We start from the raw sequence: 24,456 nt of genomic DNA, 5'->3' as shown, positions 1-24,456 counted from the left end.
CTAGAAACACTATTTTTTGCCTACACATGCCTTTTCTTTCCTAATGTCCCTATTTGCCTAATGTAATTCCACCACATGTAAGGAGACATAGAAAGTGAAGAATTTAGCCCAGTGAAGGCAGAATGAAAATGTAAAACATTGCTTCTGGGACAACAGCAAGTAGGAAGAATTGTTTAAATAACGGACTGTATTAATTTTGGCTCTTAGATTTCATATCAACTAATATCTTCGTCCCCAAAAGGTATTCAAATATTTGAACTGAGCTCAAAATAGAACAGACCTCCCCACCCCAAGATCTTGTTATTGAAGGCACATGGGTTCTATCGTAGCATTAAAAACTAGAAAGACATGGTGACACTTGTCAGCCAGTCTTCTCTACAAAAATTAGAAAAATCAAAGAAGTTATGTAAGGTAACATACAGATAAAGCATGAACAATGATCTGTTCAGGAGAAGCAGGAGCAGCAGCCGTCAGGGTTACTGTGGGACTAGCAGTCAGAGTGAGGGGAAGGCCTTGGCTTGAGCTTGTTTGAAGCAGGTAGGTACCTGGAGTCCCAGTGGGCTGTAAATGGAAAGACTAAAAGAAAATGAAAAATAAGATCAAGATAGGTGCAACAGATTATTGAGTTACAGAAGTAGACTTTTTAACTCATTAAGTCCAAGTTTATATCCAGAATGGGGATTGACTTTACTACCTACAAATGTACTTACCAATTGTGTAGGTGTAAACAAATAATAAAAATGAAGGATATATCCTTTACTATTTATTTATCCATCTTAAATCATTACTTGGCCTGAAGTTAAAAAAAAGAGAGGTGAGGCCTTTATCCTGTTCTTCACTTTCTGTATTTCTATGGTCTGGTCTTGTTCCATGGAATGAAACTACTGTTTCCAGTGCACAGTAACCAGCACACTCAATCTTCCTTTGTTTTCCTTCCTCTGTTGCACATAAAAGCTGGTGTTCTCCCAGTTTAGACAGCTTCATATTTTTGAAAAGACACTGCAGCAGTGTTACTACTTGAAAATACTTTTTTCATAGTATGAGTTAGCAAATATTTTTTATATTAAGAGGAAATAACAGAAATAGCAATAGCAGTGTTCTGCTAAAGGAAAAAGAAAATTCCTATTTGAAAAGATGGTAAACAGGCAATACATTACTTTGAGATTACAGAAGTGTAACAGAACTATTCAACACCCATACACCTTTCACAGCCATAAGCTTCAGTATAATAATTTGAGTTCAATTTATCCTAACACTCTAAAGAAAAAGTATTTGGATTTACAATAGAGCTGGAATCATAGAGCCTGTTTAGTTGGGTGCAGTCTTGTGGATCTGAGCCACAACTGCTCTCCTGGGCACAAATTCACTGAATCTAGTTGTCCTTACTGCTAACCTGAGGATAATAACTACGTACTTGCTCATGGAGAGGGTTGTAATGATTACAATGGTGCCTGACACACAAATTGAGGGGAACTCAATTTCTTCTGTCTCCATAAAAGTGAAAGCTGTTTTCCTAATGGTTTGTATTTATTAATCACATTTGGTTAAGCACTAAATATTTTATATGTACATGTATATTTTAATACATGTGCTTTATTTAATATACATTCAATGCTCATAATTTTTGAAGCTGAGGCACTATCATCATCCTCTATTAATAAATTAGAACAGACACTTCTAAATAGTTGATTCTAATCCATTAAGAAAAACCTGAACACATACCCAAAATATATTGTGTACACTTTATTTAGTGAGGGGGAGGGGAAGGTAGCAAAAAAGAAAAATAAAGTTCTATTTTTTACCTATGAAAAAATGTTTATCTTATACATCCCTATTTTGTAGATCACTGGATTAGGTAACTTTGGAGGCTTAAGTAAACTAGTAGAAGTTCCAAGGTGGTTCTCAAAAAGAACTTTTTTGCTGTGTCGGCCATCCTTGTGAGATTTGACTATGGAGAGGATAAATTCTTGTACCAATACTCCTTATGTTCTTCACAGCAAATCTTGACATTATTTAAATAAAATCTACTTTATACATGAAAATCAAGCTAATTCTGGCATTACCCTATTTTTAGAAAGCAGGGCAAGTGGGACAAAAAAATTTCCATCACCCCAAAAAGCAACTCTTTCAAATTAGCAGTCATGCCCCATTTCTCCCCCAAACCTTTTGTCTACATAGGTTTGCCTATTTTGGATGGTTTAATAAATGGTAGTCAAACACTATGGTATTTTACATGTCTAGTTTATTTCACTTAGTATGTTTTCAAGGTTCATCCTGCTTGTAGCATGTATATAAGTACTTCATTCTCTTTTATTGCCAAACTGCCGTTTGTATGGCTGAAGGACATCTTATTTACCCATTTATGAGTGGATGGATGTTTGAGTTGTTTCCATTTTTTGGTTATTATGAAAATAACCAAATATTATGAAAATATTATGAAAATATTCATGTTTAGGTTTTTATGTGGACACATTTCTTAAAGGCATACCTGGGATTAGAATTGAATCATATGGTAACTATATTTTTAACGTTTTCAGAGACTGCGTCTTTTCCAAAGTGGTTATGCCATTTAGGACTGGGACTTTTAAATTCTGTATCCCCAATGGCTAGTACGGTGTTTACTGAATGAATGTTAAATGATTTATTCCACAAGGTTTTTCTCAAAAAGCTATTATGAACCTTTTGATTATATCTTCACTTATGACTCAATAAAGTTACAGCATGCATGTGCCCTACTCATTAGCACTGTCATTTTCATATATAAAAAGAACATATTATTAGTTTATATACAAAAGGAGAAAAAGACTAAAATTAATTATAAAAGTGGAAGTCTGATTTATGTTATGTCGTCTTCTAACTACCTGGCCTCCAAACCATGGACATAGTTGTGCTTAATGCCAGTCATATTTTTATATTTCATTTGCTTACATGTAGCATTTCTAAAACTGACACCAACTGACCCTTCTTATAAAAATGGCCAGTATCTACTGTGGGAAGCATTACTCACTGGAAGAATCTCAAACGTTTGTAGTGTTCCACTGTTTAGTGTTATTGTTTCCGAGTCAACAGTAGCAGCAGGGGGGTCTGTTGAAGCTGTGATAAGAACAAGGACAACAATCAAATACTTTGTAAATTTAAATTTTCCTAGTGTACTTAATTATTATGAAGGCAAACTCATAATGAATAATTTGCCTGGAAACCTGAATTCATTTAAATTTCTTATGAGATATTAAGAAATCTAATGGATTTGTATGGGATGGCATAGGTCAGGGATCTGCCCACAGCCAAATCCAGCTCACTGCAAGTTTTTGTAAATCAAATATTACAGGAACACAGCCTTTGTTTATTTTCTATGGTTGCTTTTGCACTACAACGGCAGTGTGAGAAGCTGTGACAGAAACAATATTTGCTAACCCTTGATATGGATCAGAAAATATTTCTAAAGTTAGGAAGAGGAATATACCCTAAGGCTAACTTATGAAGAGACAGAAACTTGGTAAAAAAAAAAAGTTTCTGCCCTGGTTGGTGTGGCTGAGTTGGCTGAAGCATTGTCCAGTACACTGAAAGGTCCTGGGTTTGATTCCTGATCAGGGCACATAACCCAGGTTGCGGGTTTGATCCCAGGTTGGGGTGAGTACATGAGGCAACCGATCACAGTTTCTCACATCAGTGTTTCCCTCCCTCCCTCTCTCTAAAAATAAAAAATATCCTGGATGAGGATTTTTAAAAATTATTTTTAAAAAAAATAGAAAAAAAAGATTTCCTGGACATTCTTGGTAAGCAGTACAGATGACTAGAATGGAAGTCCCCAAACACTAGGTTTTAGTTCTAGTGGCATCACTTCCTAGCAATGTAAACCTGGGCAAATAACCTCAAACTAAAGTCCAGAGACTTTATCTGTCTTGCCTACCTAATATAGTTGTGAGGATCAAAAACATGAAATGTAAGTATTATTTCAGAACAATTACATTTGGGAGACTGAACAAACAGCACTTTATTAGAGATCACATAATCCTTTTTATATAGGTGTGTCAACTGAGACTCAGACTTCATCAGGTCTGCTGAAGGTTAATACTTACTAGAAGAAATGTGATCTCTTCTGGTGCTTTCAGTTACACTTGTAGGTAAATCCATCTGTAAAATGATTTGGAATTGACTTTCCTTGTATAATGTTTATTATTAGTTTATTACATTCTGACTGTAACACTTTTCAGTATGAAAGAAATGCACTTCATTTATGTTCTCTTACTATTTGATTTATTCTTAAGATCATACCTAGAATAATTTGAAGTGATTCCAGATGAATAACCTAAACCAAAGGTTGGCAAACTATGGCTGCAGACTAATGTGGCTCGAGACTAAGCTATGCTGTGAATACATTTTAAGTATCATTTATAAAAGGCTTGCTGTTTTCCAAAAATTATTGCCAATCCAATAGTCAATGAAAATTTTAACAACCTCCATGCACAATAGCCAACAGTAGCTCTCATAATTATGGTGGACTAGTAATTTCAGTTGCTTTGCAATTTTCAAGAGTATAAAAACAAGCAGTGCCAAAGAAAAATTCTTCATGCTTTATTACACTGGTGGAAAGCTAAAGCAAATACCCAATTAAAATTAGAACTTTAAGACAAGTGTGATTAATTAAAAAAAATTTTTTTTTATTGATTTTTTTTAGAGAGAAAGAGAAACATTGATATGAAAGGGGAACATCGAATGGTTGCCTCCTGCATGCCCACCACCAGGGATTGAGCCTGCAACCCAGGGAATCTGCCCTGAATGGGAATCAATCCAGCAACCTTTAAAAAAAAATGTTTTTTAATCCTCACCCGAAGATATTTTTACATTTATTTTCAGATAGAGTGGAAGGGAGGGGGAGAGGGAGACAGAACGAGAGAGAAAGGGAGAGAAACATTGATGTGAGAGAGACAGCAATTGGCTGCCTCCTACCTGACCCTATCAGGGCCAGGGACTGAACCGCAACCTAGGTACATGCCCCTGACTGAAGTCAAACCCAAGACTCTTTGGTCTGTGGACTGCTGAGCCAAACCGGCCAGGGCCAAACCAGCAACCTTTTGGTGCATGTGATGACACCCAACCAACTGAGCCACACTGGCCAGGCCCAGGAAGGATTAATTTTAGTGTCTGTAAGGTAACTTTGACAGTCATCGCACATATACAGTATATAGTGTTAATTACATAGACGGCCCAGTGGTTTTCAAACAGGATCATAAGGTACATCTGAAAATCTGCACAGTGGTTTGTTTTTTTCCCCCCATAATGACTGGAAAGTACTATTTGCATTTTGTGGGTTAGGTCAAGGAACACTGAGCATCCTGCAATGTGTGGGTGAGTCCTGCCAACAACTCTGTCCCACTCAAAATGCCAATAATCCCCTGGTTGAGAATGACACACAGTGACTGGTATACTCTGGGCAGTAACCTTTCCATAGGCAAGTAGCATTATGTAGGGGAAAAAAAAGTGACAAAAGTAAGTGAAATAATGTGAAAATAATTTATGTTCATTGCTTTTCTGTCACTCTAATGGGAAGAAGGTAGAAAGATCAACTTGGCTTAGATCTTAGGAAATAAATTTTCCCTTTGTACAATTGTTAGGAGTTTTCATGATCTCATTAAGCACACACACAAAAAGGAGCTAAGGAAAAGAGGAGTGAATAAATAGTTCCCATAAGGAAACTGGCTTTTTATTTCCTGAAAAAAATCTTTTTCGACCTCATCAAAACCCCTTTCTTTTACATACCACTTCAAATCCATTCCTAATTTATGTCTTCTGGAGAATTACTACAAACGCTGTGCCACCTTATGAACTCTATTTCCTCGCTCAATTGACTATATGAGGTAGTGTTCTATTAATCATTAATTTATTTATAACATCTTTCTAGAAAGATGATTTAATACTATCTATAATGGCTGGCCAGCTGGTTATCAGTACTTCCTGTCATACATTCATCTTTTGTGCAAATATTGAGCTAAAAAAACAAAATGCCTTAGATCTCCTTTAGTTCATCAACTTGGATAAATTTCTATCAACATTCTAGAAGACTAAAAGGTGTCAAAGCCATTAACCAAATTATACAGGTCACACAGCAAGGAGTCTTGAGGTCCAAACACTTACAGACATGGGTGATCTGGACTGGAATCTGCAAGGCTGCCATGGGGCTTGGAGAGATGGCTGTATTGTCTTCCAAGCGGGCGACTCTGATCTGAACATGCTGTACACTGGAATTGGAATTACCGTTTGGAACTCCAGATCCTGATTTATTCTCCAGAAGCGTTGGGTTGTTTTTTTGATTCTCATGTAACTGTTTAAGACCTTTTATTAAGACTGAAGGGAGATGGGTAGACAAAAAGAACATTGATTCTCCGACAGATCACCATCTAAGCAGCAAGGGAGGTGGGGGTAAGGAGGGAAAGTATTTGGAATAAATAATTGTATGATGGATGTGAAATCTTACCAAAAAAATAAAAATATTTTAAAACTACAACCTGTCTGGAAACTTTTGGAAATGTTCTCCATTGCAACAGATTTTTAAAAAGTTCATAACATAACATTGTTCTTGCCATCTAAGATGCATAAAAAAATAAAAAGCCATTGCAAAGAACATGAAAATAGGACATTTTCTGTGTCCTAAGGCTTCTTCATAAAATTATTATTAAGGAGAAAAACATTGGTAATGCTAAATAGCTTATTTTCATTTTAAATAAAAAATGCACTCTCTCCACCAAGGACTCAAGGGTACTTGACCGTTTTAGGCACTGCAAGAGCATAATTAGTTGGCTCTGAGTCTAACTCACAACTTTAGAACAGCAGCAGCTGATCTTTTCCAAATAGTAATATGCAACCACCTTGAGTTCTTGTACAGGAATGCTAACTCCAGACTTGCCCTCCTCTGCTAGTCATGACAAACTACATCAACCCCCCAGGTGATGGTGGAATCTGGCTGGATTCATTCACTGTTCGGGATTTATCATCAGATTTATAAATTTATAATGGGGTATTTAATTAACAAAAACAAAAACCCATTTTTATCAAGCCAAAGTTTCCCAGAATTTAATTTTCCTCTAAAAAAATGGTTGTTGGAGAACCATATTAAGGGCAATAAATTTGATTACCTAAATTAAGCAGACTGTACAACTTAGTGCCGAAGTGCACAGCAAGCAATGAAACAAAAAGTATGCTATGCCTCACTTTTTAAGCAATCCCAACTTAATATTTCTAGATTTACATAACAAAGGGTATTAGAAGTTTACAGAGCCTTTATTCTACAAAATAAATTAGCATAGAATTTCTCTACATAACAAAAAATATTGAAATTATTTAACTCATGAAAGTTGATTAAACTTCAGTTTTCAAAAATTCATCTTTGTACACAATGAAAACAAGGTATGTAAAACTTAGTTCCTCTTCATAGTATATGTGAGAACAAGAATGTGTATATTTTTATCTTTGGTGACTTGAAAAGTACAAATCACATAAACTCTTGTTTTCTAAAACAGGGCAGAGGTTTAAGTGAAAATCTATGACTCATATATCTGAGACAAAGAACTTCTAACCTCTAATTCCTCAGGAGTAAATATGGTTAAGACAAGGGGCTTAAGCAAGTAATACATTACCAGGGAATGAAACATCTTTATGGTTTGCAATTTGCCTTTTGATGGTCCACCATTTACTTCGAAGCCACTGTGGGGAACGGACACTGCTCCATCCCTCTGCTAACAGATCCCAGTTTATGTCATTTTCATCAGCTACATCAAGCTCTGCTATCCTACAGGTTACAAAATAAGCATCTGTTAGATATTAGTTTATTTCTCCCTAAGAACCCTCCTCTGCACTGGTGACAACAGGAATGGCAGGCTATGTCACTGAGATGCTACTGTTCAGTTACATGGGAAATGGTTCCAGCAGTACAGACCTGCCTTCAGAGCTAACAGTTATTAAATATCACCAGCAACAGTCTTTTGTTAATGGTTATGATACAACCAATGGGCTGAATTGTAAATTAACCAGATGAAACAGTATGAAGGACTGGGAGTAGCTAACAGAATAGGATAACAACAGGTTTAGTTGTATAGCATTCTGCAATGTTTTATAATGTGTTACAGTAGTTATTTCCAGGATCTGAGCTTTTCCATTTGTAAAATTTTAAAAAATGTTTAAAAATGAGCTATTTATAAAGAAAGACTAGTTTAAAAAAAACAAAATGACAAGACAAAAACAATACTCCAGCAGCAACCCCAAAACCCCCAAAACAAAACAAAAATAACTAAATTTGGGGTTTTAATGGCTTGTTTTCTAGCTCTAACTGTTATGCTGATTTTGATTTTCAGCAGAGAGCAGCCACGATAGTTTCTGTTAATTACTTCAGTGTCTCAAATACTTTCTTGTTGGTATTTCTGACCATTTGAGTCACTGAGTCTTAATGGTTAAACCAACTGATTTAAAAAATAAGCTTGGAATTATTATCCTATAGCTATTTTTTGATATGTATGAAACAGAAGTGCATGATCTGGTCCAGTTTGAAGGTGTGGGTAACTGTAGACTGGGCCCTCTTCTTGGCACTCCTAGCAAGCAGCCAAAGATTGAGGGCATGGAGACTGGGTAATGCCCTCACCTGCAGCATGGCCCCCGAGGACAGGAAGGAGGCACATTGGTAAGACAGTGGAAAAGCTGCACTTGCCGCTGCCTGTGCCATACCTGATCTGTGGATATAGAGAAATTCAGTCTCCACACCTTCATCTGGTACTTTGCACAAGTACTAAAACCACTAAAAATGAACAAACATAAAACAAAACAAAAAAAGAGCTCAATACGAAATACTTAGGATCTTAAACAGTGACTCTCTATGGAAAGGATGCTCTTTAGACAAGCATCTAGGGAAACCAAGAGGATAATCAAGATGCCCACGGCAATTAAGTAGCTTTTGTCATTAGAAGACTTATTTAGGACACAAACCTGAGGATGAGATTGATTTCATCTTCCTTGGTCCACTCAGTACCTCCACTCTGTTTCCAGTTCAGGTAGTTGAGCCATTTAGAACGACACTGCTTTTCTGAGCGGGTGCCCACTCGTTCTGCCACAGCTGCCCAAGACACACCCTGTGTGACGATGTCACCTGGCTCAGTGCTTGTTAATTCATGAACCACCTCTGCAAGTCTCTTTTCTTCTTCTTCTGTCCACTTTCCTGAAAAAAGGAAATCATCCAGAATACTACTGCTACCTTCTTTTTCCCCTCAAGGACTGATGGGAAGTGGGCAGTAGTACTAAAAGTATTTCCAAATGACCCCCAGATGGGAAACTGCATGTAATACCTACTAAGACAGCTGTACTTTACTAACCCAGTCAGATTCTTAGTATAAGAGAAAAAACTATAGAATACTAACAGAAAGCACAAAGACTCTTTTAAAAAAACTATTCAAAACACAACTAGAAACAATTATGTACTCGCAAGTTATATTAAGTCCTAAGTTGGAAAAGCTTCACGGACAGCTTGATGGATACAGAATATTTGAGGCTCGCCTAAGCTTCCCTGCTCTGCAATAGTAGTGTAAGCTCAGTAGAGACCTTACTTATAGGAACAAATGGTGAAGGCAAGGGAAAAATATGTATGGCCTCCCACCCATTTTAGTAAAAATAAATATAGTTTTATACCATGTCCCTTCTCCACTATCCCAACTCAAAGCTACTGTGATGAATGCCTGAGACTGGTATTCTTGCATATTTTTATGCCAGGTTTTTCTGAACTCATAAACCCACTAATCACATGTAATGTTCCTCCTGGTCTTTTCTTAAGGAGCTTGAGTTAGAAAAACAGAAAGGGAAAAAGGTCTGTTTCCATTTTGTTACTAGTAGCTAAAATTTACTGAAAAATTCAGAAAGGTTATGTATGTGCATGCTTCCAGGATCCATTTAATCAACAAATATTTATTGCCCATTATGTGCTAGGTAGGCACAGCCTGGATACCATGGATTCAAGACAACATCCAGCTCTAGTATTTTAGCATGGTAGGAAAGGAAGGGGAAACCCAGACTGCTGTCTCATGGTACAAAAGAGAACTTTGGATCAGAAACAGTATGTGACAACATGAAAAGATAACATGCAGATCAACCCCTCAGGTTGGCAATCAAGGAATGGCATGGTGTTTGTCCAAATGTTGCTAACAAAGGGGGTCTTGCACTTACAGGATCTTACATGAACCTCTGGGGTCCATCCTAGATCTAAAGCTCCCATTTTTGCTTCATTCATTAAGTTGTCATTCACCAGAGAATGAGCTGGTGGGATTTATGTCTTCATCATCTTGCAGGTAATACTGCTGGTAGAGTGGTAAGCAGGAAACATTACTGATTCCACTTTAGCAGGTTAGGGAGGTGAGAAAAGAAAATGTATTTCCTGGAAGCTCAAGCTTAACTTGAGAACTATTTTTCTTATTATGACTGATCAGCCAGAGTGGCTCAGTTGGTTGAGAATCATCCCATGCACCAAACGGTTGCTGGTCCAATCATCAGGGCACATACCTGGGTTGTGGGTTCAATTTCTGCTCAGGGCACATACAGAAGGCAACATACAGAATTGATGTTTCTCACATTGATGTCTCTCTCTCTCCCTTCCTCTAAGCACATCCTAGGGTGAGGATTAAAAAAGATAAATAAAGACTGATCAGAGACTGTGGATCCTTCAGAGAACATGAGGGCTAAAAGGAAACTAGGATACCACTTAACTTTTTCATTTTACAGAGGAAACTGAAGCTCAAGCAGGTTAATTTTCTTCTCTTTATTGATGTCAGAGAAAGAGAGAGCGGAAGGGGGAGAGAGAAACATCGATGAGAGAGAACATCAATAGGCTGCCTCCTGCTTGCCCCTCATTGGGGATCAGGCCCACAACCTGGGCATGTGCCCTGACCAGTAATCAAACCGGCAACCTCTTGGTGCATGGGTCAATGCTCAACCACTGAGCCACACCGGCCGGGCTCAAATAGGTTAAAAATGAAGAGTTTAGTGGCAGAGCCTAAATATTGTTGTTTGGGCACAAAATTTAGGGTTAACAGTACCATATGTATATGTGTATACATTAAGAATTAAATTGTGGTCTGGCCTAAGGACTGAAACACTAATCACAAGTTTTTTCCTATGGAAAAAAAAGCAAAATACATACAAACTGTTGGAACACAGCTTCTTCCTAAGTTGGGACCTACCTGGAACTAAAGTTTTTCACAAACATGAATTGATAAAGCTGTTGTTAACAAAAGTACAACAGTTAGATGAGCTTACATTAAAATTATTTCCTGTATATATGCCTTAAAAATACCTGTATATACTCTACAATAAGTACTTTCCCAACTGGAGCAGTTTTAAATTGATCCAAAATGGAAACATGCTACACCTAAAACCTATGAAACTGAGATGTGTCTCTGTAAACAATGTCACTTTTACACAAAAGCACAAAAAGAAAGAATTAGTTGGCTCTATTAAGCTTGAAGAAAAAGGAAGACTAGAAAATAAAATCTTAACTAAAATGAATGACAAATTTATTTCCAGAACAAAAGGGAAAGTGGTATCAGATATCACTTTCCTGGCAGGAAGCTCAAATGTAACCAGAAAACCCCCCAACCAGTAGCACTCACAGTACCTGTGTTGCAAGTATCCTTCATCAGTCGGCACCGATCTTTGACGGAAGATGCACTTCTTCCTAGCGCCGCCCCTATTGTTGCCCAGTCATTGCCATGCTTTATCCGGAGCCTAAAACAAGAGTCTGCCAATCAGCATTTGGTTCAACTGTTTTCTCCCTTTTAATTTCATCATTTATTCTTCATTCTTCTTCTTCCCATTTGACTGGTTTGGAAGTTGTGGGCAGCAATACTTTGAGAGCCAAAGTTTGAAAGTGTGGCCTTTTTTGGGGTCCACAGTTGTCTGTGGGTGAAAAAAAAACAGGCAGCAATTGCCTTTTTCCTGGGTCAGAGAAGAAATAAGTAACTTGGATATGTGTTCAAAAAAGACCAAATTTCCCCTCAGGTTACTGACATAATCTCCTATGCAATCAATCCCCAGATTTTTCCCTTTTGAATACTCCTAACTCTTCTCAGATATCTTAAAATTTTTTATAAGTCCTTATCATCATAAGCAGGACCAACCTTCAAGTTTTTCCATGATCCACATAATACATTAATCCATGCTTTATGGCCCTTACTCAATCAAGCAAAATTATGTTTCCTGTGAAATAGCCTTTATAAGGTATATATTAAGTAAAACACTGCCAAGTCACATTCTAAACTAAGCCATGTAGCACAACCTTGGTTTTGATCCTGGTATATAAGTTCCCCAGATTTAGAGTTCAGGCCACCAAGAATGGCCATCTGATCTCTTCTGTAACCTCTAACAGTGGTCTAAGGATGCACTGCATTTATTAACTGACAACAGGAGAAAACTACATTTATGGGCATGGCTACTCTGTGCAGGTATAGATCTGATAAGTCTTTATGGTTAATCACACTTAACAGCAGGATTCAATTAGACCAGTGTACCAAAAATCTCTTGATATTTCGAAGTAAAACTTTTAAAACACAAGACATAAAATAATAAAAAACCAACTATCAGAATTAATGAATTAAAAATTTTTAAACTTACTCCTTGAGCTTTTCAATTTCTTCAGGTGTATATCTAGAAATTTAAAGAAATTTTTTTAAAAAGATCAATTAAAATAAAGAATGCTAAAAACCTTAATAAAATTCAGAATTTCACTTGAGTCCAATGTTAAGCCACTTAACATATTGATAATATTTTCAAAATAACCAATTTCAAAGTAGTTTAATAAAAATTAATGCTGCTTTCTTTTAAAAAACAACACATATGTTTAGCTATAATAAAAGTGACAGCATTTTACAATTTTCTCTAGAAGAAAATTCAACATTTAAAACAAATTTGCTCTTATGCTGCTAACTCTTCCTTTAATAGTTCAGTTCAAGCACTAAAATATATGGTAAATTCTCACAAGGCACTAAATTTTTTTTAATTTTCTTCATTTCCTCTACCCATTCACGGACATCTGACATACTCTAGCTCAAATGTAAAGGCTTTTTTATTTTTTAGTGGGCAAGTATGCAATACAGTCAATGCAATGCTCTTTTTAAAAACAGTATCTAACCTTGGCTGGGCTCAGTTGGTTGGAATATCATCCCTTACACCAAAAGGTTGAAGGTTTGATTCCAGTCAGGGCATATGCCTAAACTGCGGTTCAATCCCTGGTCAGGGTGTATACTAGAGGCAACTGATAGTTGTTTCTCTCACCTCAATGTCCCCCCACCCCCATAACCAATATATAAATTTTCAGGCGAGGATTTAAAAAAAAAAAAAAAAAAAGACAAACAAAAAAATCCCCTAACATCCCCCCAATTCCCAAAGAGAAATAAAAACTATGTCAAAACACCATAAAACTATGTCAAAACACCACTGAAATATGATGTCTTCTCCCTTGTTACCTATAACAGAAATCCATGCATTGTACCCAGAAATTTAGTTATTTAAAAAAACAAGTCACTGAACTAGGAAATGCTTTACTATAAAAGTGAATAGGAAAAATATGTTAGCAATAAATTTAGAGTCTCTTCACACTTCCTAAATCTTTAACTACCATTATAGTTTCCATGTTACTACAAAGTAGACTTTGATGTATTAAGCCAGCCAAGTCTTAAATCAAACCTATGTAATTAAGATTCTAATTTCTAAGAGGCCTTAATTATAATGAGGTTTCACCATATTCACAAGATGGACCTGGAAAAACATAACCCAACAGTAATTCATAGTATAGCTGCCTCCAATTAAGGCTATGATCATAATCTCACTACTAATAATTAAAGAAAAAAAGGCAGTTCCTTAAATATTTCCCCATATTACATGAAATCATGCAGCATTACAATTTTTCATACTTTCCCACATGGTTTCTGTCATCATACATGCGAAGCACTCTTCTATAAACTGCAAACAAAGGCCGGTTCAGACCCCATGCTATAGTCCTGTAGAAATCTTTTCTTTCGTCTTTTGACATCTCAAAGATGATTTCTGTAGCATCTTTTATTCCGCGTGCCTAAATGGGTTACATTTCTTTGATTTAGGGATTTCTGATAAAATGCATATCGATATACTATACTTTTTAAAAAGATCATCATTGGCATTTAGAAAAATTGCTTAATTCATTAATAAGTATAAATTTCAAAATGCTGCAAGATAATAGTGATACCTGAATGTTCCAAAAATAAATTGTATAAAATTCAGTAAAGTCAAGTTCTGTCAACCTCTTTTAAAATGATAAAAAATTAAGATATAAGGAAAGTAGAAGGAAGAAAATCAGAAGACCAAAATTAATAGAAATCAACTGAAAATAGAAAGGATAAGCAATGCTAAAAAGTGGTTCTTTGAAAAGATCCATTGAGACCAATAAAATACAAAGAGATAAACTTATGGCAAAAGTATGGAAAAAAAGACAAGGCAATTATCAGAAATTAAAAATGAGGCCTATAGAGATTAAGATAATTGAACATTATGAACATTTTATGGCAATAAATTTGAAAACTTACATAAAATAAATAAATTCCTTAAAAAACTTATCAAAACTGACTCAGGAAGAGATAAAATAACTAATAAACGCAGACCATCAAGAAAATTTAATCGGTTATCAATAATAAAAACTATAATGAAATAATGAAAATCCCAGGCCCAGTTGAGTTTATGGTAAATCCTATCAAACAATTAAGAGAAACATAATTCTGATTTTAAATCATTTCAGATTAAAGCAAAAAAGGGGGAACACTTCCCTGTTCATTTTATTAGGCTAGCAGAGACAAGGACAGTTTCAGAAAATAATTTTCAGGCCAAGCTCATTCATTAACACAGATCCCCCAAATCCTTAAAACAGTTTAGCATGCTGAATCTAGCAATGTATATAAAAAGGTCAGTCATCAGTGCAAAGGTGGGCTCATTCCAGGAATGCAAGTTTGTGTTAACTTCAGAAAAAATTATTCATGTAATTGATCACACGAGTAGATTTATGGAAAAGAATGCAAAATTCACTAAGTGTGGACAGAGCATTCATAGTATTCAATATTCTATGATAACACTCCTAGCAAGGTAGAATTTGCTGATAGTCTGATAAAAGAAAAATACATAAAAGTATGAAGATTAGAAGTCATTTGCAGATGTTTTATATATATAAACCCAAATATCTATGAAAAAAGTATTTGATTTGCCCTGGCCGGTTTGGCTCAGCGGTTAGAGCGTCGGCCTGCGGAGAGACCCGGGTTCGGTTCCCGCTAAGGGCATGTACTTCGGTTGCAGTTTGTCCCCTGCCCTGGTTGGTCATGCGGGTGGCAGCCACTCGATGTGTCCCTTCACGTCGATGTTTCTCTCTCTCCCTTCCTCTCTCTCCCTCCCACTCTATCTGTACAAGAAATGGAAAAATATCCTCGGGTGAGGATAAAAAAAAAAAAAAAAGTATTTGATTTAAAACAGTATTTAGCAAGGCTAGTGGTTACAAAGTCACTGTACAGTAATTTGCATTTCTATACTAAGTTCATAAAAATCTTAAAAAGTTCTCATTTACAAGAGCATCAAAATGCAAAGAATTAGGACTAAGTCTTAGGGCAAGTTATGCAAGTCTTTTATAAAAGCAAATATAAAAGTATCAGAAGATTAAAGAAGAACTAAAATGGAGAGCTATGTAATGTTCAATAGAAGATGGGGTTTTGTAACTGTTAATTCCCATGAAATTGATGCATAGATTCAGCGCAGTCCCAATAAAAATTCCAGAAGCTTTCCATTCTCTGCAAGCTGATTCTAAATTTATAATGAAAGAACAAAGGGCCAAGAACAGTCATGAGGAGACTCTGCCCCATCAGATAATAGGCCTTTCGAAGACAGTGCTGTACTGGTCCAGGTATGAACAAACAGAACCTGGGAACAAATTAGAAAACCTAGAAACAAATCTATAAAAGCTTGATCTAGGACAGAATGGACAATAGGAAAAAACTAACATTTTAAAATGATGCTGGGACAACTGTCTACCATAACGTAACATAACATAATGTAATGTAACACAACACAGTAGAACACAAACAACACTGAAACCCTATCTCACCTATTGGGAAAAAAAAATCACAGTGAAAGGCAAAACTCTAAAACTTGTATAAAATAATATATGAGAATATCTTCATGCCCTTGAAGCATGGGAGGATTTCTTAAACAGCATGCAAAATATAAAAATAAAAAGATGATAATTTTGATATTGAAATGAAGACTTTTTTTCACCAAATGACACCTAGGGAAAAGGAAAAGACAGGCCACTAAATCAGACAAGATATCTGTAACACAATAAAAAACCCCATTAGGATCTGGTATACATTAAGTACATCTAGAAAAAGAAAAACCCCATAGAAAATCTGATGAAAGACAATTAGGAATTTCAAAGAGAAAACACAAGCCCTGGCAAATTTGGCTCAGAGGTTAGAGCATTGGCCTCGGGACCAGAGTGGCGGGTTCGATTTCGGTCAAGAACAGGTACCTCGGTTTGGGTTTGGTCCCCAGCCCTGCAGAAGGCAAACCAATCTATGTGTCTCTCTCACATTAATGTTCAATCCGTGTGTCTCTCTCACATTAACGTTGCTCCCTCTCTTTCTCTTCCTCCCTCCCACTCTATCTGAAGATAAATGGAAAAAGATCATCGGGTGAGGATTTAAAAAAGAAAAAACCACGAATGTCCAATAAGCATATAAAAACTAGAAAAAATACAAATGAAAGTCATAATAAAATACCATCCACACCCACCAGATTTCTACAAATTAATAGCAAAAAAACCCAAAAGAACCTGTTGAGGGGAGTAAAAAAGATGAAGGAATTAAAAAGTACAAGTTGGTAGTTACAGAACAGGCACAGGAATATGAAATACAGCATAGGGAATATAGTCAATAATGTTGCAATAACTATGTATGGTGCCAGGTGGGTACTGGAAGCATTGGGGGGAGGAGGGGAGGACTTTGTGAAGTGTATGATGACTGTGCTGTACTCATGAAACTAATACAAAATAATACTGAATGCAAACTGTAATAAAAAAATAAATAAAAAGAACCCAAATTACCATTAACTATGAAATGGGTAACTTATAATACATATATTTTGCACAATAAAATACAACTAAAAAAAATCAACAGGGCATTGATTTCAAAAATCCTAACACCTAACAAAAGAAATTACATAATAACAATACCCAGAGAATGAATGTATATAAACCTCTAAAACACTTAAATTACACTGATACACATTTTATACACTCTGAAAAATACAAAATTTGTAACAACAGCAAAAAGTTTCTAAATTTTAGAATCTTCTAAAATTCTTTTGTTTATGCAATTTCAATTCTATAAATGATTAAGCCTAAATATATACTGATCACCTACCTATATGCAAGGCACTGTGTTACATAGGATAACCATATGGCAAGATAAAAAGATTCTTCTGCTTTTTTTCATTTGTTTTTGCTTGTGGCAGTTATTTTCATTTATCCTTTTACCCAAAATATGGAATATGTGACACCTAACTAATGGGTTTTAAAATGGCTCTACAAGGTTCTTAGAAGAGTACCCCATAGTAAAAGCCAGAATCAAATAAATTATCTCTTTCCACAATCAGTACATCTTTTTAGACATTTCTTGTTCCTGCCAATCCTATCATTCTCCCAATCAAAAATGAAAGTTCTCTTTAGTTATTCCAACTCTTCATTTTCCTTCTTCTTCAACATCCAGTCATCAGGCTTCCTTAGAGACTATTTGCTTATCTGCCCTTTCCTTGCCAACTCTATTTCTACCACTGTAGTTTAAAGTCCTTACTACTCTCACCTGGTCAACTGAAATGGCCATCTAAAAATAGTCTCAAATTTTAGTCATGTTCCTTCCCTTTAATCATAAAGCTGGAGAGGTCCTTGGAGATCATCTTTTCCAAACTACTCGAAAAGCCGCCAGCTGCTTAGTTTGGTGTTTTTGCCACTCATTACTATCTTATCTAAACCCATGCATTTTTTCCCAGTCTAAACTAAAGTGTATGTGACCAGTGGCCAACTTAATATACTTCTGAATACATTTTTAATGGTCTTTATATTTCTCTTTCTTTTGAAACATTTAGCTTGATGGGACTTTATCCATTAAGAAAGAATTAAAGCCCTGGCCAGCATAGCTCAGCAGTTAGAGCATTGGCCCAAGGACCAAAGAGTTTCAGGTTTGATTTTGGTCAAGGGCACACAGTACCTCAGTTGTGGTTCAATCCCCAGCCCTGGTTGGGATCATGCAAGAGGCAAACAATCAATGTTTCTCTCTTTCTCCCCCCATCCTTCCCTCCCACTGTATTTGAAAATATATGGAAAAATATCCACGGGTGAGGATTTAAAAAAAAAGAAAGAGAGAATTAAAGTTTTTAACTCTGTATTATTTTTTTTTTTATCCTCACCCAAGGATATTTTTTCATTTTTTTTGTTCAGGTGTGTGTGTGTGGGGGGGAGACATTGACGTAAAAGGGACACATCAAGTGGTTGCCACCCGCACAACCCGACCAGGGCCAGGGACAAACTGCAACCAAGGTACGTGCCCTTAGTGGGAACCGCCCTTAGTGGGAACCGGGTCTCTCTGGACTGCAGGCCGACGCTCTAACCACTCTAACCGCTGAGCCAAACCGGCCAAGGCAAGTTTTTAACTCTTTATAGTTTACAAAGCTTAGCTTGGGAAGGATGCAACTTAAAATTAAGTTAAGAATGTGGACATTCTAGGCAGCATTCTTCACCTATATGCAACATTCCCAAAGGGACTGCTGGTTTTTAAAAATTACCTGTTAAGGCAATTCATATCTCCAGTGCCTCAAAAACTCTGTGTTCAAGGGACATTTAACAGAGAGGATAACTAAACAAACAGAGCCTGAATAGGAAAATGAATTAATTTTTTAATTTTTTTAAAAAAGGAAAACACTAGTATAATTTCATAAATTCATTCAAGGAGGATGCATATCTTAAGCTTTAGACAATATAAACTTGCTTTAAAAACCATGGCTTTAAGATCGTGAGAGGCTATTAAGATTTTGTCTAAACTTCAGGGTGTTAAGTAATAAAGCTATTTCAAACTGAGAATTCAAAATCTGTTTAAAAATATACTATAATCATAACACCTTAAAATTAAGTTACAATATTACCTAGTCATCCATTACACAAATTATTGAAAAGCTACTAAGTATGTATAATATGCTGCTTTGATATTTTCTCAATTGGCAGTGAACAAATTAGTGAAACAAAAATATATGCCAGAAGATACCTTCAGATAGCGTTCAATATTGTTCATCAAAATATCAATTTCTTCCTTGGACCACATCCCCTGCTTCCATTTATGTCCTTTAAAAGAAAACAAGTAATATTATAGAAAATGTTATTCCTTGAGAGAAGATTTGCTTTCTGATTAAAATATATTATCTATGAGAATAAAATGTAGCTAATTTAATTTCTCATTCACTGAAACATGAAAGATCCCTAGGTAACGTTACGTTGCTTTTGAAACTTCTGTTTTGTTTTTTTTTTTTGGTACGTGCCCCTAGTGGGAACCGAACCCAGGACTCTCTGGTCCATAGGCTGACACTCCAACCACTGAGCCAAACCAGCCAGGGCGAAACTTCTGGTTTTTAAGAAAGAATACTTTAAGTTTTTTTAAAATCCTCACCTGAGGATATTTTTCTATCTATCTTCAGACACAGTGGGAAGGAGGGAGGGAGGGAGGGAGAGAGAGAGAGAGAGAAACATCAACGTGAGAGGGACACGTCGACTGGTTGCCTCCCGTGCAACCCCAACCAGGGTTGGGGACCAACCGTAACTGAGGTACTAGCCCTTCACCAGAATCAAACCCGGAAGGAACTCTTTGGCCCTTAGACCGATGCTCTAACCACTGAGAAAAACAGGCCAGGGCAAGAAAGAATACTTTTTTTTTATCCTCACCTGAAGACATTTTTCCATTTTTTGTCCACATAGAGAGGGAGGGAGAGAGAGGAGGAAGAGAGAGAGAGAGAGAGAAACAGCAACATGAAAGGGACATATCGAGTGGCTGCCACCCGCACCACCAACCAGGGCCGGGGACAAACTGCAACCGAGGTACGCGCGCGCCCTTAGCGGGAACCGAACCCAGGTCTCTCTGGACCACAGGCCGATGCTCTAACAGCTGAGCCAAACCGGCCAGGGCAAGAAAAAATACTTTTGAGACCCTACTAAATAAAGACAATGGTAAATAAAAGATTAAAAAATTGTTACTTCCTCTCAGTTACTTTTCTTACTCTTTCACTAGTGTAGAACAGCTAAAATGACTTATGAGTATTTTAAAAGCCCAACTGTGTTAAAAACTTTCTGAAAAATTTCTCCAATAAAAAGTAAATTTTATGGGCAAAATAACATATACAAAAGATTCTAGGGCAAGGTAAACATAATACAGTGGACACCAAGTGAACAATATATTCTAAATGAGTCTTTACAGTGGTTAAAAAACATTTACTAATTTTTGCTTTCTTTCCATACTTCAGAGTGGCATGCTCACAACCCCTACTTTCTTATAGCAGCTTCCTAGCAATCCTTATGAGCATAACACTACTATAAACATCATGTGACAGTAAGCCTCTAAGCTACCTATCAGACCGAAGTAAGTAAATCTTTGAAAGTACTTGACTTCCTGTTCCCATAAGCAGTAACTGTACTGTCTTTCTTTTTAAATCCTCACCTGAGGGTATTTTTCTATTTATCTTCAAATAGAGTGGGAGGGAGAGGGACAGAATCATCAATGTGAGAGAGACACATCAACTGGCTACCTCCTGCAGGACCCTGACCAGGGCCAAGGATGAACCGCAACCAAGGTACATGCCGTTGACTGGAATAGAACCCGTAACTGCTGAGCCAAACCAGCCAGGGCTGTACTGTCTTTTAAATGTCACCGCTATCCATTTGTTTAAAAATTAACAGGACAAAATCTACTTCATGCCGGAAAAATAATCAATAACTAAAAAACAAATGTTGGTTTCACTGTTTCATTCAGTCATTTAGACTCTATTGTAGAGCCATATTTAATTCAATTAGAAAAGCTCACAATTAATTCAATTAGAAATAAGTCAGTCTGCCCTGGCCGGTTTGGCTCAGCGGTTAGAGCATGCGCCTGCGGTCCGGAGAGACCTGGGTTCGGTTCCCGCTAAGGGCATGTACCTCGGTTGCAGTTTGTCCCCGGCCCTGGTTGGTCATGCGGGTGGCAGCCACTCGATGTGTCCCTTTCACATCGATGTTTCCCTCTCTCTCTTCCTCTCTCTCCCTCCCACTCTATCTGTACAAAAAATGGAAAAATGTCCTCAGGTGAGGGAAAAAAAAAAAAGAAATAAGTCAGTCTCAAAGGGCTAAGAACCATGATTTCACTCATATGTGGGATATAAAACTGAAATTCACAGCCACAAACAATAGAATGGTGGCTACCAGAGGGAAGAGGGTGAGGGTAGGTAGGGCAGGAAAGAGGAAAGGGGGCCAAATATATGGTGATGGAAAAAAATTTGAGGCACACAATGCAATATACAGAGCACGAATCACAGAAATGTATACTTGAAACCTGTATGATCTTATTAACTAATGTCAACCCAATAAATTTAATAAAAATAAATAGAAAAGCTCAATTACTAAAACTACTTAATCATAATTATGAAGGTCCAAATCAGAATCCTAGTAACTATAAGTTCTTTTTATCTCCATTTTTTTCCCAGTGGACACAAATTCACAGTATGTCTTACCTTTGTTAGTCAGAGAATCCTTATCTTCCTTAGTTGTAAACCATGCTTGGCTAACTGCTGAAACTTCCTCATTACCCAAGGGAGATATTTCATCTAATTGCTCATTCTGTAGAATCTTGAAAAGGTAAAAATATACATTTGTATATTTATATATTTAAATCAGCTCATACATAACAATAAAATGGAAATGCTGGGGTTGAGTTATGATTGTTGTGTTTTTTTTTTTATGAATTTTTATTTATTTTTTTGTTACAGATATTTTACCTTTTTACCCCACTGGCACCCCCCACCCTACCCCCCCTAGAGTTATGATTGTTAATGTCCTCACAGATAGTTTGCTGTCTAAATATATAGTAATCTGTAATGTAACCTCTTGATAAATTTAAAGGATTAACAGGCTAAATCAAAAGGCATTACTGCAAAATTATGGTCTGTTCACTGACAACTTTATTTTAGCCAACCTCTTAAGTGCCATGACTCCTACCCTCATTTGCATACTTTCTTCCCAAAGAATTATATAGTACTACTTTTTATTATTATTGCAACTAAAGCAATCTTTATTGAGAAATGGGTAGTTAAAAAATAGGCTTTACTGAGATAATTCACACGTCATAAAATTCCCCCTTTAAAGAATACAATTCAGTGGTTTTTAGTATATTTATGTAATTATCACTGGGACATTTTCAATTACATACATACCTAAAATCTAGCAAATTCTGCAGGAACAAAGCGACTTTTAAGAGTTGGCCTTGGGCTAAGGAGAGCTAATAGTATAAGTGAGGAAAATCTGACAATAGTTCTGCCATATGAGGTATAACATTATCATAGGTAGACTAGGATAAGGGGAGAGTCACCTGCCTAGTGATCACTCAATCACTCTATTGCAGTCGCTCTACTGAATCAACTACTAAAGTAGGTCACTGGCTGGAGGTAAGTCCTAACTAAGATTGGACTATTTCTTGAATAAGCAAAAAATAAATTTCTAACTCCTAGAGGACATGAAACCCATCTCAATTGGAAAGAGAGAAGCTATCATTGAACCACCAAAGCACAATAAGGGGAAAAGCCACAGCTCTATCATTACCTACTTTATTTTTGTATCTGGTGATAATGTGATTATATTCATAAAAGGATTTTTGTGTTTTTTTTGTTTTTTTTTTTTAAATCTATGGGCAAAAAGCTAGAAGTCACTGAACAAGTATCAAGAGTTTTATGACTCTATATTTATGTAGCATACTCTTCAGACTTTTTCTTTTAAAGACCAAGAGGCCTTTATAAAGCTGAGAACTGAGACAGACTAGATAAATGGTTGTCTAAGGCCTCTTGTATTCTGAAGATCAGTTAAATGATAAAATCACCATTTTCCAAAGTGAGTCTAAATATACAGCAAAGTCCCCTCTATGAACCTTAGGAATGAACCGGTCATTCTGATTAATTACCATCTTCTGGCAAATACTTAATGCCTATGGCTTAATTTTTCCTGATGAAGAATTAGAATCATTACTTAAGTCATATAATGTTAAACATGTAAATAGCTATCTAAAGAAGCAAACAGTGATTAAATTTTAATAGGAATATTCAACACTATCAATAATAAACGAGTTGAGTATAGCAAGAGATTCAGGTATCTAATAGGTACCTTTTATTTAGTATATAGGTATTATATAAGTTCTACAGTATTTTATTTGCATTTTTCACTACTTTATGCATATCTTTTTTTTTTTTTTTAAATCCTCACCCGAGGGCATTCTTGCATTTATCTTCAGATAGAACAGGAGCGAGAGAGGGAGGAAGATAAAGAGAGAAACATCGATGTGAGAGAGACACATCAACTGGTTCCACACGACCCCAACTGGGGCCGGGAACAAACTACAAGAGAGGTACATGCCCTTAGCAGGGAACTGAACCTAGGACTCTCTGGTCTACGGGCTGACACTCTAACTGCTAAGCCAAACCAGCCAGGGCATGCATATATCTTTTAAAAGTACTCAGTCTTTATTTAGTATGCTGTTGCTTTTCAAATGAAGGCTTTGTGAGATATTTGTAGGGTTTCGTGTTTATAATATATACAGGCTTAGGAAATCTAAAAATAAGTATCTCACCCCATAAATACCTCTTGCAATCACATAGTACTGTATATATTTGGAAAATTTTTAGTTTCTAATTATTTTTCAAGCTAGTCTCATCAATGAAATGAGACACGTACATTAACTACTGAACTATGTGAAATAGCTACACCTGATTTGACACAAAAGGACACAGCAAAAAGCAGACTGTTCCTGAACTTTTAACTATGCTGACTTTCACTAACACCTAATGTTAAACTTATTAAACATATTAGAAATTATTAAAAGTTTTTCATCCATTAAAATGGTAATAACAAACCAAGAAGGTTAAATAACATCTCATTAACTCTTTAGAAATAATCCAAACAAAGCAATCCTATAACTTGTCTAACACTGCCACTGCTCAATCTTCCAATCAGGTTGTAAACCACATCATATGTATGTATAACTATTTTCACTGTGCTGAAAACAGAATGGAAGTGAAGACTACATAGTCTTTGAACCTGAAATGAATTTGACAAGCATCATTTTGAAGAAAGGATGTGCTCTATTGCTT

At 36.3% G+C, this 24,456-nt stretch overlaps 1 protein-coding gene across 1 annotated transcript in view; it reads right to left on the bottom strand.

Moving 5' to 3' along the window:
* The window catches only part of DMTF1 (cyclin D binding myb like transcription factor 1), a 51,274-nt gene that overhangs the window by 2,499 nt on the left and 24,319 nt on the right, over window positions 1-24,456 (bottom strand). Inside the window, exons 6-15 of the mRNA XM_036246159.1 lie at window positions 21,835-21,949; window positions 19,350-19,426; window positions 13,938-14,095; window positions 12,640-12,672; window positions 11,645-11,754; window positions 8,974-9,202; window positions 7,635-7,786; window positions 6,136-6,345; window positions 3,008-3,093; window positions 421-576 (exon numbers count right to left, since the gene is read on the bottom strand). Of these exons, the coding sequence (XP_036102052.1) occupies window positions 421-576; window positions 3,008-3,093; window positions 6,136-6,345; window positions 7,635-7,786; window positions 8,974-9,202; window positions 11,645-11,754; window positions 12,640-12,672; window positions 13,938-14,095; window positions 19,350-19,426; window positions 21,835-21,949 (1,326 nt within the window). The remainder of the gene's footprint in view (window positions 1-420; window positions 577-3,007; window positions 3,094-6,135; window positions 6,346-7,634; window positions 7,787-8,973; window positions 9,203-11,644; window positions 11,755-12,639; window positions 12,673-13,937; window positions 14,096-19,349; window positions 19,427-21,834; window positions 21,950-24,456) is intronic.

The sequence above is a fragment of the Molossus molossus genome, unplaced genomic scaffold (assembly GCF_014108415.1).
Source record: "Molossus molossus isolate mMolMol1 unplaced genomic scaffold, mMolMol1.p scaffold_m16_p_7, whole genome shotgun sequence".
In the NCBI taxonomy this organism is placed as follows: Eukaryota; Metazoa; Chordata; class Mammalia; order Chiroptera; family Molossidae; genus Molossus; species Molossus molossus.
This window is presented reverse-complemented; position numbering and strand designations above follow the sequence as displayed.